We start from the raw sequence: 12198 nt of genomic DNA on the forward strand, positions 1-12198 counted from the left end.
GCACTGGGAGAAAGCCTCTCTCTCCTGGTGATCGTCCATGGCCAATAATCAAATCATTTGATAATAAAATTGCCTAGTTACTGCCTTGTCCAACTTTTCAAGCCTCGATGGTCATATCAAGATCCCTCTTGGAGGGGTGTTGAAACTCATAATCTGAGGCTCGTAGAAAAATCCAGAATTCATAGAGTGCTGAGAAATTATTGAAAGAGCAAGATAATACATATTAACGGAGTAAGCTAAAAAAAAGAAGCCTCGATAGATGGTATAGCTGTCATTCATTGAGCATGTGCAAAGTGGTATACGACTTCATTAAATTTCACACCTATCCAAAGCAGGTGTTTTTATTCTCCTTTTTTACAGAGAAGGAAACTGAGAGTTAGAGATGTGATTTATTCAAGTTCATTCAGCAGTTGAGCAACAGAGCCAGGATTCAAATCCAGGTTCTGACTTACAAAAAAAAAAAAAAAAAGTGTGTGCTTTTGGCAGCTATCATGCTAGATTCCTCAAAATCCAGTGAAAAATCTGAACACAATTTGAAGAGAAGATGTGCAAAGCAGCAAGTATCAGTTTAATGCGTGAAGCTCATCAGAAACACCATAAGCACCTTGATGGGGACAGAGTCGGTCAAACAGCGGGCAGGACTGGTCATCTTACCGTGAACTTCAGGCTGGGATCCTTTGTGAGGTGCAGAACACGTTTCCAATGTGATTGCTGGGGACAGCTCTCTACAGCACTGGGGACGTGTCTCATTTCACCTCTGCACCCCCATGCATGATGTGCCTGCCCAGAGAGAGGACGGGTGAAGATTTTTTTGAGAAGTGTTAGGATACGGCTAAGTGTAAGACATCCTGGGCCTATTATTTGTTTTTGTGAATGTTGCAAATAGCTACGTCGAAATTAACAGAAGAGAGGAAAGGTGAGGAATTGGGTTATTTAGAAATCCATTTACAGAGAATTCCCTTTCTAAAAGCTAGCAAAAGAAGTTTAACAAACATTCCAAAAGAAATAATCAGAGGGGCGCCTGGTGGCTCAGTCAGTTAAGCAGCTGCCTTGGGCTCAGGTCATGATACCGGGGTCCCGGGATCGAGTCCTGCATCGGCCTCCCTGCTCAGCGGGGAGCCTGCTTTTCCCTCTTCCCCTCAGCCCGATCATGCTCTTTCTCTCTCTCCCTCTCTCTCTCAAGTAAATGAAGTCTTTAAAAAAAAAAAAAAAGAATCAGAATATAACCTGGTAATATTTTTGGACTATTAGAACTCCCTCTGGTAAGTACTTCGATAGGTCTAAATGAGATAACTGGAAGCAGCACCAATATTTTCTTCAAAGCACTTAACTTGGCAATACTTAGCTCATTAAGGGACAGTACCAATGGTATTCTTCAGGTTTGTATCATTTTGCCCAATATAGTCTCATTCTAAATGTTCCATTAGTCAAAAATAAGACCAAACTCAAAACCCTGACAAAACTTCCAAAGTTTACTAAAATACTGACTAGGTTGCCAGGATACAATAGGAAATTATTGTTTAGGGCAAAGTACCAAAAAGATGCTGCTTCTGTTTTTTTTTTTTGAGGGAGAGGGAGAAGCAGGCTCCCCGCTGAGCAGGGAGCCCACATGGGGCTCCATCCCAGGATGCTGAGATCGTGACCTGAGCTGACGGCAGCTGTTTAACCGACTGAGCCACCCAGGTGTCCCAGATGCTGCTTCTGTTCTGAAAGCCTCACACATTTAAATCTTGTGGAGTGTGTATGTATGTTCACATAATATCAGCTCTGCTAGTTCCTCCGGTAATGTAACCACTTGCCAAGCTTTTAAATCTTTTGTCGTAAACACAAACATTTCAAAGCGGAAAGCTCTATTAACATGAAAACCACCTGCGGTCTGGAGTGGATAAAAGGTTATGTATAGAACAATGGCAGAAGAACAGCATGGAAGGTTCTCAGGATTCGATGAAATATTTTAACACCTAGTGTGTATGTATGTGTGTGTATTTATAGCCTGGAGAAAGAGAAACAACTAGCATACCTCACAAGCCATACCCTGGGAAAAACCAAACTTGGCTCTAACCCGTTTTTGCCATCTGCTTGAAAGGTGCCCAGCAAATGTTGAATCGACAGATGGAAGCGTTTACAATTGTTCTTCCACAAAAGAAACGAAAGACCGGGTTGTCCAGGTTGAAAAGGTAGTTAATTGCAGTCGTTCTAATAACTCACACCTAAACCCAATGTTGTGTTGAAACGATATTAAGCATGCACTGTTTCGCTGTCCATCTAAAGATCTAATTTCCAGTGTCATCGACTGGCCTTCACGCATGGATTAATAGTTACTTTATACTTTTTAGCTACTACTAATGCAAGATTCTCAAAGAAATCCTCTCCTTGAGGAACGGCTGATCCCGCTGCAGAGAGACCTCATTCGGAACATTATCTGTCTCGCTCTTCAGTCAGGGGAACTCATCTACTTTTAGACTTAGACCTTCTAAAGAAAACTGCTGTGATCTAAAGAGATTGGCCATAAAACTGTTTGTATTGAAAACTTAGCCAGCATGCCTTTCGTGAACTTCGTTCATTAGCATTCTTACTGGCAACATTTCCATATCTCAGTGTTCATTTTAGACTTTCATTTGGTTAGTGGGCCTTTGTTTCATGGTCCTATTGAAAAAGGAACAAAGACGGCTTAGGTGATATGGTCGAGTAAGGCACTAGAGTTTATCTCTGAAAAAAGCCCGACAAAGCTGGAATGCTCTGATACCCTCTGATTTTCTTTGGGACGTTGGGAGGCATGAGTCAGCCAGAGGAGAAGGATCCTCACTGTACTTCGCTGCAGACAACTTCAGAAGAGAAACCGCACGTCGGTCACACACAGGAATCGCACTTTGCCGGCCACATAGGGCTCGGCATGTGGATGGTCTCATCAGAAATTTGTTTCCACCTCCTCCAAGAAAATCACCAGCCAGGATGTTGTGGGTCCCCCGCCCCAACCACCTCCCTTTATAAAGCGGGGGCCGCCCAGGGGAGGTGGCGGTGGTGGCCCGGGTGGGGACAGCCGGGCTGGTGGACAACGGGGAGGCCTCCACCGCTGCAGAGGCGGGCCCTTTCTGTCCCCTGGTGCCCAGTTCTGTCACAGTTCTTCCTCACGTCACTGCTACTCGGCTTTTCTTCTCTGCCAAAAGTCAGAACCCGCTTTCTTCTTATGGCTCGAGTCCCCTAAAGCTTTTCTCCGGATTACATCATCTTTCCCAACAAGTGTCCTCTCACCTCTCGTCCAGCGCCGGCCTCCTCTTTGCCGATTTTGTTCGACTTCATTAAGCAAAGCGAGTCACGTCCGCGCTCTGTCTGTACTCCTTCTAAGTTACCTATCTGTTGTTCTTCATTCGACTTGATGGAGAATGGCGATGCCCAGCTTTCTCACTTTGCTCTGTACCCTCGGTGCTTTATTTTCAAATCCATCTCTCCGTGCAGTTTCTTGTACTTCCCTTGGCTGGTGCACGGACGGCCGTCCGGCAAACACCGAGACCACCAGGCCAGTTAGCACAGGCCACAGAGCAGTCAGAAGATGGTAACAACTTTGGGTCTCTGGTGACCTGCACTGGATTCAACTCACTGACCTAGAGGTGAAAGGCTCTGTATTCCATTACTAATCCCCTGAGCTATCCAGCCCCCTGAAAATGATTCTTTGGTTTTATTATTGCAAAGGCCATTTATAAAATCATGAACTGGATTTAGGTAAGCAACCATGAAATAGCAAGGGACAACAACTGATTGAAATTCCTTCAATGTATTATGGGCTGAAGTTTCTCGACAGTAGGATTGGGGGGAAAGTTATATAGAGGCACCTCCGTTCTTATTTCAGTAGTGTGACCGGCTCACTTAAACGTGGCAACTTTAGATCCACTGACCGTGCCTCAAGGAACTAAATCCTAAATAAATAAAATGGAAAAGCAAACTATGAAATAGCCAATAATCTTTATTTTGCACTTCCCCACCGCCCCCATCCCTCTCCAAAAAGCACTAATAGGTAGATCTGTGCATGTGAAAATACTGTATAAAGTATTTAGGATGATCTCAAATTAATAAAACAAAACAAAAAAACCACATATCTCAACATAGATGCTTCGTTTCTTTGTAGGGATAGAAACATTTTGGCTTCTAGAACAAGGAGGGCAGTGAAATACTGCACCCTGAAAAGGTTGGCTCCGTTTCCACTGATTTGCAATTTAACATTCATGGCAGAAAACCTCATTTCTCTAACCACATAATAAGTTTTAAAATACGACTAATTCATACACTATCAATTTACTTGGCATTAAAAAAATTCACAATTTCTATTAATATATTTGTATTAGGTTCAAAGCTGATATTCTAGCATTCAACATATCCATTACACTGGCCCAAATTGGGATTATTTCAAAATCAAGTAAAAGTCCATATTTATTCCAAAGTTGCTAAAATACGCTAATAAAGTTAAATTTGATGTTTTACATTAAAAATAAAATATTTGGTTTATCTCTCAGACATCTACAACATATAATAAATAGTGGGCAGTATAGTAATATAATAAAGTTTTGTGATACCCTGAAATTTGATGAGTTTTCTTTAAAAAAAAAAAAATTCATAATATACTTCATTTCAGCCTTAAACCACAATCTCAATGAACAGATTTGCAGAAATAAAACAATATAAACACAAAATGCTACAGTATATATGTTTTTTCGGGTTTTTGTTTTTTGTTTTTGTTTGTTTTTTGTTGTTTTTTTTTTTTACTTTCGGGGAATCTACATGTCCATTTAGTAAAAGTAAGTCAAAGAAACTTAGAGTTAACAAAACAATCTCAAATCATAAAGTATAGACTTAAATTGCCTTGCTGTCCTTCCAACTGCTAAGGCCCTCTGCCCCACGGTGTCCAGGGCACGGCGCGGGCTCAGCTCAAGGTAGATTACTTGGAACTATGGCTCTGCTTCTAGCCATCTTTGTGTGTGTACAGCAGTAATTACAGACACGGCTGAAACCACCGTGGATTTCAGAGAAAGCCAGAATTAAACACGATAAAAATTTAAAAAATAACTACTTCATAAATATTTATTATTTACATTAGGGGAGATCTTCTAGTCGGGGTGTTTTTATACAAGTCGGTGAAATGTAGAAGCCGTGAGAAAGCCAGCAGTTTGGAGAAGGGCACAGTCAGGATGCCACGAAGGTAGAAACCACGTGCGAGTCAACAAAAATAATCTGCGCAAAAGCAAACAGGACATGATAGAAACCTTTTTCTTAAAAAATATAAGGTATTTCACAAAAGCCTGAACATTTTACATGTTAGTACTAAAAATGGGGGGTGGGGTGGGGGCGGGGAAGCTTCATATATTTTCATCACAAAAATATTTACTGGTACTCCAAGTGGAGTTTTCTTTTCTGTCATTATGATTATCTTACTAGAGAGAGGGGAGAGGTTGCAAACTGTACAGACTAATGGCGTCCAGGAGTTACAGTCGAGGCGGCTGACACATTGTCTTCTCATCTAATACCTTAGCGAAAAGGCCCTGGAGAGAATAAAGAAAATCAGAAGGGAAGATTACAGTCTTTTTATTAATAATACTTGTCACTGGTCATAGAAAAGCGGGGACGTGGCGGTCCTGAGCCACGCCTCGACTTGAGTCTGTCTTCAGTCACACGGCCATGTGGGCCCAGGCCAGTCTGTCACGGGGGCCAAATCCAGAGTGGACAGTGCATTCTTGTCCTTGGGCTTCCGAGATCCGCTCTCTGCGGGAATGTGGGTGGTAGACGGGATGCCAGGACTGCCCCAACTCCCCTCCGAGGCGATGCCACTCGTCCATGCCACCTGACACGTCAGTGGGCCCGGTGCTTTCGCTTTTTGTGCTTTTTATCCTTCTTCTTGTTGGCACACTTGGGACAGAACCACTGCATTTCTTCCGGTGGTGCAGCCATTATTCCAACACAGGGCCTACACGGGCGTAAACAAACAAAAAAAGATTTTGGATAAACCAGCTTAATTTATGTAAATATTTATGTATATAATTAAATAATTTCTAAGTCTGCAGCCCGTTTAGCAGAGTCCAGGCTGAAGAGTTCTAGCACAGACAGCGGTGCTGCTAGACATGTGCGTTACTGGATTTCACGGTAGGGCCCTTTCGGATGCCCTGCTGTGGGAGTTAGTGGTCATTCCTCCTTTCCAGCCACAACGGGCTAGTTCTTCCGAGCAGTGGCCTGGCTATATCGTGTGACCGAATGGATTTCTATCTTTTTATATCTGATTTTTAAACTATAAAATGAGGAGATTATTTGCATAAACTCTGGCAGTGTTTCTTCAGTTCGGGGGCATGGTTGGGAGAGCTATGAAGAGCACACCAGCCGTCTCTTCCTGCACCTTGTGACGTGTTTAGCAAGGGGTTCCCTCCACGCTACCGTCAAGTGCTGCAGCTTATAGAAAGTTACTGGAAAAAAAGGAAAGGGAAACCCTTTGTCTCTTTCTCTCTCTCTTTTTTTAATAAGAAGGATATATAGGCTAGGCCAAATATTTGGGATTTAGGTTGAAGAACAGTCCTAAGATTCTTGATTTTTGGCGTTAATACTAATCACATGTTAATCTGACTGTGATTGTGCTCCCTACACTGCTCCTCGGACAGTCGTGGAATTGGGAGTGCGTCCAGGACGGACTGTGGTCACCGCTGTGCCCCGAGGAGCCCCCCTCGCGGCCGGCCCGGCCTGCAGTGCTCACCAGTGATACCAGTCGTCACAGTCATCACAACCGATCATGGGACTCCCGTCGTCGGGCTTGTTGCATCCGGGACAGATCCAGATCTGATTCCCCCACTCATCTCGGATCTGAGGTTTTTAGATGGGGGAATGGGGTGGGAGGGGCAAAAACAGAGACGGAATGGGAAAAAAGAACCAAAAAGAGGACAGGATAAGAATGATTACTTTATCATTTTCTCCCGTGAACCTCATAAACAAGTTAAACTAAAAAGAGAGCCAGTGGTTTTACAATTTATTGAAGTCATGATCGCCATCATCACTACCCTGGGATCGCATGAAAAAGAGAGAGCTACTAGGTACTCAGTGAGAAGACATTTGTAATGAATATTTTCAACTCTCTTTTGTAAGTCATAAAAACAAAGAATTTTATAACCAGTTCTACGAATGGTATGACCTGTAGCCACTATGATCTAAAAACTACCGTAAACACGTGGGTTGGTACTGATTCGGGTCATCACGGCAGTGAAAGCTGATATTTGTGCAAGCCATGGAGCTCGACCATATGCAGCCTCCTCAGTCACATCCACGGGCATGGAATTAATGTATGCAGCCCAGTGTGCGTGCATCACCTTATTACTTATTAGCCAAGCCCTTCTCCTGAACTAGCTGATAAGATCAAGGATATAAAAGAGCTGTTACTAAGTAACTTTCCATTCCCTTTATGACATTTTCAGTAAAGCACAATCAAGTAAAGGGCAAATAAAATAAGGGGTGCAGGAGGCCAATGAGCTACACATTTTAACATCATTTTGCTGTAACTGTGGTGTGCTCTGGAGTTTGCTTTCCTTAACTTAGCAGCTCCAAATGAGAAGCATCCCGAATTATGTTGCTTCCTCAAATTCCATGTTAACCAAACCAATTGGAAGAAACAAATCTATGACGGGCCTTCAAAAAACAGCAGACTACGAGCTGATTTTCAAAGGTTTTTACAGTAACATGGCAAATAGTCTCATTCAGTTTATTTTGCAAGGTACAGTCGGTTCCTATACTTTCAAATACAACACTGACCCGATATTCAGAAAAGAATGGCTCTCTTCGTGTGCGATGGGCGTACTGCGGACACAGATGCTTCATTCCACTGACACGAAAGCTTCCTGAAAAAACCTGGCCGCTACAGCTCTGGTTTAGGCCTCCCTACGTCTAAGGGCAGAGATCCAGGTGCCAGCTCTCTAAGGGTAAGACCAGTCCAGCGTCCTATGCCCTGAAGCGGCCATGCGTGGCCAGCCGGGCTGCTGGTTGACCTCTCTTGAAATGAGAAGGCCGTGACTCTGCTGCTACATCAGAAATTGGCCGTAGCATCCTTAATAACTAACATCCAACCAGTGTACTGAGTTCTTCCAAACATCTTACTTTGTTTACTCATCCTGAAACAACCCTTGGATGGGTGACGAATGGGGAAACTGGAGCTGGGGGAATGTCAGTGATAGCAGCAAAGTCCCACTATTAGGCAGTGACATTTTTGCCCGATAGCCCATGTTTTTCCCCAGATCACACATTTTGGGCCCTGTCTACAAAGTGTCTCTGAGGAGATATAAGGTTTTCCATCCATGTTGCCTATGCCAGTCAGATCCAGGGAGTTAGCCCAAAAATCCACTTGAGAATCAGAAATTTTAGGCTAGAACACACTGTATTGATCATCTAGTCTGACATGAACCCCCTAATTACAGATGAAGCAATGGAGGCAGAAGAGGTTAAATATAAAATCTTTCCTGATCAACCAACCCATCTTGGGGTGATGCGACCTCAATTTAAACACCTGGAACAACTGGTCCTTGAATGGGCCGTGTTTGTTTGTTTGTTTGTTTATTTATTTATTTATTTTGAGAGAGAGAGTGAGCATGAGCAGAGAGGGGCAGAGGGAGAGAGAGAATCTTAAGCTGACTTCACACGGAGTGCAGAGCCTGAGCAGGGCTCCATCCCACGACCCTGAGATCACGACCTGAGCTGAAACCAAGAGTCAGACGCTTAACCGCCTGAGCACCCAGGCACCCCGGTGATCACAGATTTTATCACATCTTCTATTTTTGTCTTGGATATTTTTCTGTTAATTTTACATGTCTTTATATCCTCTCTCAATACTTTTGAGATTTTCTTATCCTTTATATCATTATAGTGCCTTAAACGTATAATGATTTATTGAAATTTCCTTCTAAAATGCCTTAAAGAGATATAATATTTACCTGACTTATAACAACCATCATGAGTCCTACTTTCTAATCCTATCTATTCAGACAGGTCTGTGCCACCAGGAGGCTGATAGATCACAGTTTACACATTTGGTGGTCAGAGCAGTATTGCAGTATTGTACACAGAGTGCCTCTATGCGCCTGAAATCTTTCTGTTGTGTGTATGTCACTCCACAGTGTACAAGGGACATATTTATAAAAACACGTCATTACTAGACTGACTTCAGGGTTTGAATGAGACCTGATACTACTCAGCATGGGGAAAACACCTGAAAACAGTCCCATGACAACAGTGTGAATTCATTCAACAAGCCAAGCTTTACCATCTGAAGACATGCTTCCATACTCAAGCTCATTTCCTTAACATGCAAGCCCTGGTATATTCCAGACCTTCGCCAATGAAATACTGTAATTAGGGTTGTTACCCAGAAACAGCATCTGGCCCATAAGATCTGTGCACATGATGTAACTTAGACTCTTAAGTGAAAGTTTAATTGCTTGATCAAGAAGTTCAGTGTGGGATTTAAATATCACTATTCATCCCTATATTTCTTCATTGACATTGTTGTATATACGTATAAAACAATATAAGCTAAAGAAAAACAATGCTTTGATATTATTTATGGAGACTAAATATGCAAACACCTTAAACAACACTCTATAGCCCAAAGCTTGAAAACGCGGTGGAAATATGTCTAGTCATAAAGGATTGCCTCTGAAATTCCATAAGGACGTAAGACACTGCTTTTTAATTGAAAACATTTTCACGGTGGAAGAGTCAGCTCCTAGGTGGCTCTTCTTAACCACTACAGAAATAAAAGGCAGCATACCACGTAAGTGCTGACAGTCTCCGTGACCACACTTCGGACTGGGGCTTTGGACGTGCCGGCTCCAGAGATGGCTGGGGACGGGGCCGGCATCAAAGCCGGGGCCGCGGTGGACTGCGTGAGGAGCGGCGAAGGCACCGGGGCGGGGGCGACATGCACGGGGACAGGGGCAGGGACTGCGGCAGGCGGTGGGGTCTTCGGTCTACTCAGAGAAGGGGCCGGCTTAGCTTCCGGGGCTGGGACCACTTTGCTGATGACGCTGTCAACAAGAGAGAGAAAAGGAGAAGTCACAACAGGATAGTGGAGTCAAATCAGGCATTGAAAACATTATCACAAAAATAACTTTCTTCTTCTAGGAGCAAAACACTTTTTTTTTTTTTTTTAAGATTTTCTTTATTTATTTGAGAGAGACAGATAGTGACAGAGCTAGCGAGAGAGAGCGCAAGCCAGGAGGAGAGGGAGAAGCAGGCTCCCGCTGAGCAGGGAGCCCGACGTGGGGCCTGATCCCAACACCCTGGGATCACGACCTGAGCCGACAGCAGATGCCCAACCGACTGAGCCACCCAGGCATCCAGGAGCAAAACACTTCTGAGCGAGCGTCTGGGGATAGCAAGGCTCCCCACCCATTCCCCTCTCAACTTGGTCAGAGTCAGGCCTGCGGAGAAGAGTTAGTAGCAGGAGAGAGGGGCACTCCCCTAGCGGGGGGCAAGAGCAGCTGAGGCTCCCTTCCTGCCGTTTGCAGCTGGGGGGTCTCCAGGAGCAGTGCGCATCCCCAGAACTCATGCAGTTGCAGACTCGAGCTCAAACCCTCGATCTGCCACAGGCCAGCCCTGTGAGCTCGGGAAAGTCACTTCAAAATACTGCGCCTGAGCACCTGTACCAAGGTAGGTATCATCCTGGGCACTTTACATATATCACCTCACCCAGTCCTCACAACAACTTCAAAAAATTTCCGTGATCCCATTTCATAGATGAGGAAACAGGATTAGAGAACGGAATGGGGCTACATGGGTAGCAGGCTTTGAACGAAGGTCTATTCGATTCCAAGTTCTTTCTTCATTTTTAAAAAAGATGCCTTATTTGAAAGAAAAGAAGTTATATATAATGCACATACATATTATATATAATTTCGAGCAGAAAGAAGGCAGTATTCCAGACAGCTTAGGAAACAGAGGTACACAGATATGCGCCCTTTGCCACATTCACTTCTGATCTCCCTTCCTCCTCTGCAAGGAACCACTGTCCTCAAGCCCCAAGTATGCTCTTTGTAGATACACACAAACGATACATACTGTATCACTGTTTTATGTTTTCTAACTATATAAACAATATAATATTACACTATATTTATTCTTGTCAACTAGCTTTCCTTAGTTATTTTTTTAATTGAGATATAGTTGCCCTATAACCTGTGTAAGTCTGAGGTATACAATGTACTGGTTTGATATATTTGTATATTGCAGTGATTATTACAGTACAGTAATAATATGATTCTTTTGGTAGCATCAGCAAATACCTTTATCATGTCACATATTTATTTCTTTTTTGTGTTGAGAACATTTAAGATCTAGTCTCTTAGCAACTTGGAAGGTTATAATGAAGTAATGTTGACTATAATCTCTATGCTCTGCATTAGATCTCCAGAACTTACTTAGTTTTAGGTCTCCTGATTTATCCATGCTGATACATATAGATCTGTAGCATTCACCTTAATTGCTATATAGTATTCCATGGTATGAATAAGTCAAAAGGTTTGTGCCCACTGCCCTACTGAGGGTAAAATAGACTACCTTATAAATGTTACATGTTGACCCGGAAACACGTTCAAGAGTTTCCCCAGGCTATATTCCCAGGAATAAAGTTGCTGGGTCGCAGGGCATGCACATTCTCATCTCTACCAGGAATCCCAATCTATTCCCTAAAATGACTGCACCAACTCATCTCTTTCTACTATCCCACACTAAACTTTCCAAGCCCTGCCTTGCTGATCAACAAAGTACAAATACAGACAGCTGCCTCTGAGAGTTACAGTGAGAACCTGGATATACAGAAACGTGTCAGAAAACATTAAATGTAAAGTGTGAGCACCAGCATTACACCGACGCCTGTAGCACATGGTAACGCCTGGCGTCACCGTTACCGGCCGGCATCTTTCTACCTTCTTAAAGGCTTAGAGTTTAGAAAGCACCTCCACGAAAAACCACTGGTTCTTTGCTACTCTCACTGGAAGTTTATACAACATTAAATTACTTTAAAAATTCCACAATGTAGGGCGCCTGGGTGGCTCAGTTGGTTAAGCGACTGCCTTCGGCTCAGGTCATGATCCTGGAGTCCCTGGATCGAGTCCCGCATCGGGCTCCCTGCTCGGCAGGGAGCCTGCTTCTCCCTCTGACCCTCCCCCCTCTCATGTGCTCTCTCTC

The 12198-nt window shown here is 43.5% G+C and overlaps 1 protein-coding gene across 1 annotated transcript; it reads right to left on the reverse strand.

Annotated features, from left to right (window-relative positions):
* Window positions 1–5059: 5059 nt before the first annotated feature.
* LOC145719327 (transcription initiation factor TFIID subunit 3-like) lies at window positions 5060–11154 on the reverse strand. Its single transcript, XM_081810821.1, has 3 exons — window positions 9782–11154; window positions 6728–6834; window positions 5060–5953 (listed from the first exon to the last, which is right to left on the reverse strand). The coding sequence occupies exons 1-3, from the start codon at window positions 9869–9871 to the stop codon at window positions 5839–5841; spliced, it is 312 nt and encodes a 103-aa protein (XP_081666947.1). The 5' UTR covers window positions 9872–11154; the 3' UTR covers window positions 5060–5838.
* Window positions 11155–12198: the final 1044 nt, after the last annotated feature.

Source organism: Leptonychotes weddellii, unplaced genomic scaffold (assembly GCF_054177405.1).
Source record: "Leptonychotes weddellii isolate Sample4059 unplaced genomic scaffold, ASM5417740v2 HiC_scaffold_3863, whole genome shotgun sequence".
NCBI classification, from domain to species: Eukaryota; Metazoa; Chordata; class Mammalia; order Carnivora; family Phocidae; genus Leptonychotes; species Leptonychotes weddellii.

What these genes read in the sequence shown, in the direction of transcription:
- LOC145719327 (XM_081810821.1), bottom strand. Translation starts at nt 9,871, where the DNA reads ATGCCGGCCCCGTCCCCAGCCATCTCTGGAGCCGGCACGTCCAAAGCC. An exon ending in AGACTGTCAGCACTTACGTG is followed by an intron (nt 6,835 to 9,781) that starts GTATGCTGCCTT and finishes TAAAAACCTCAG; the next exon opens with ATCCGAGATGAGTGGGGGAA. An exon ending in TGTGACGACTGGTATCACTG is followed by an intron (nt 5,954 to 6,727) that starts GTGAGCACTGCA and finishes ACGCCCGTGTAG; the next exon opens with GCCCTGTGTTGGAATAATGG.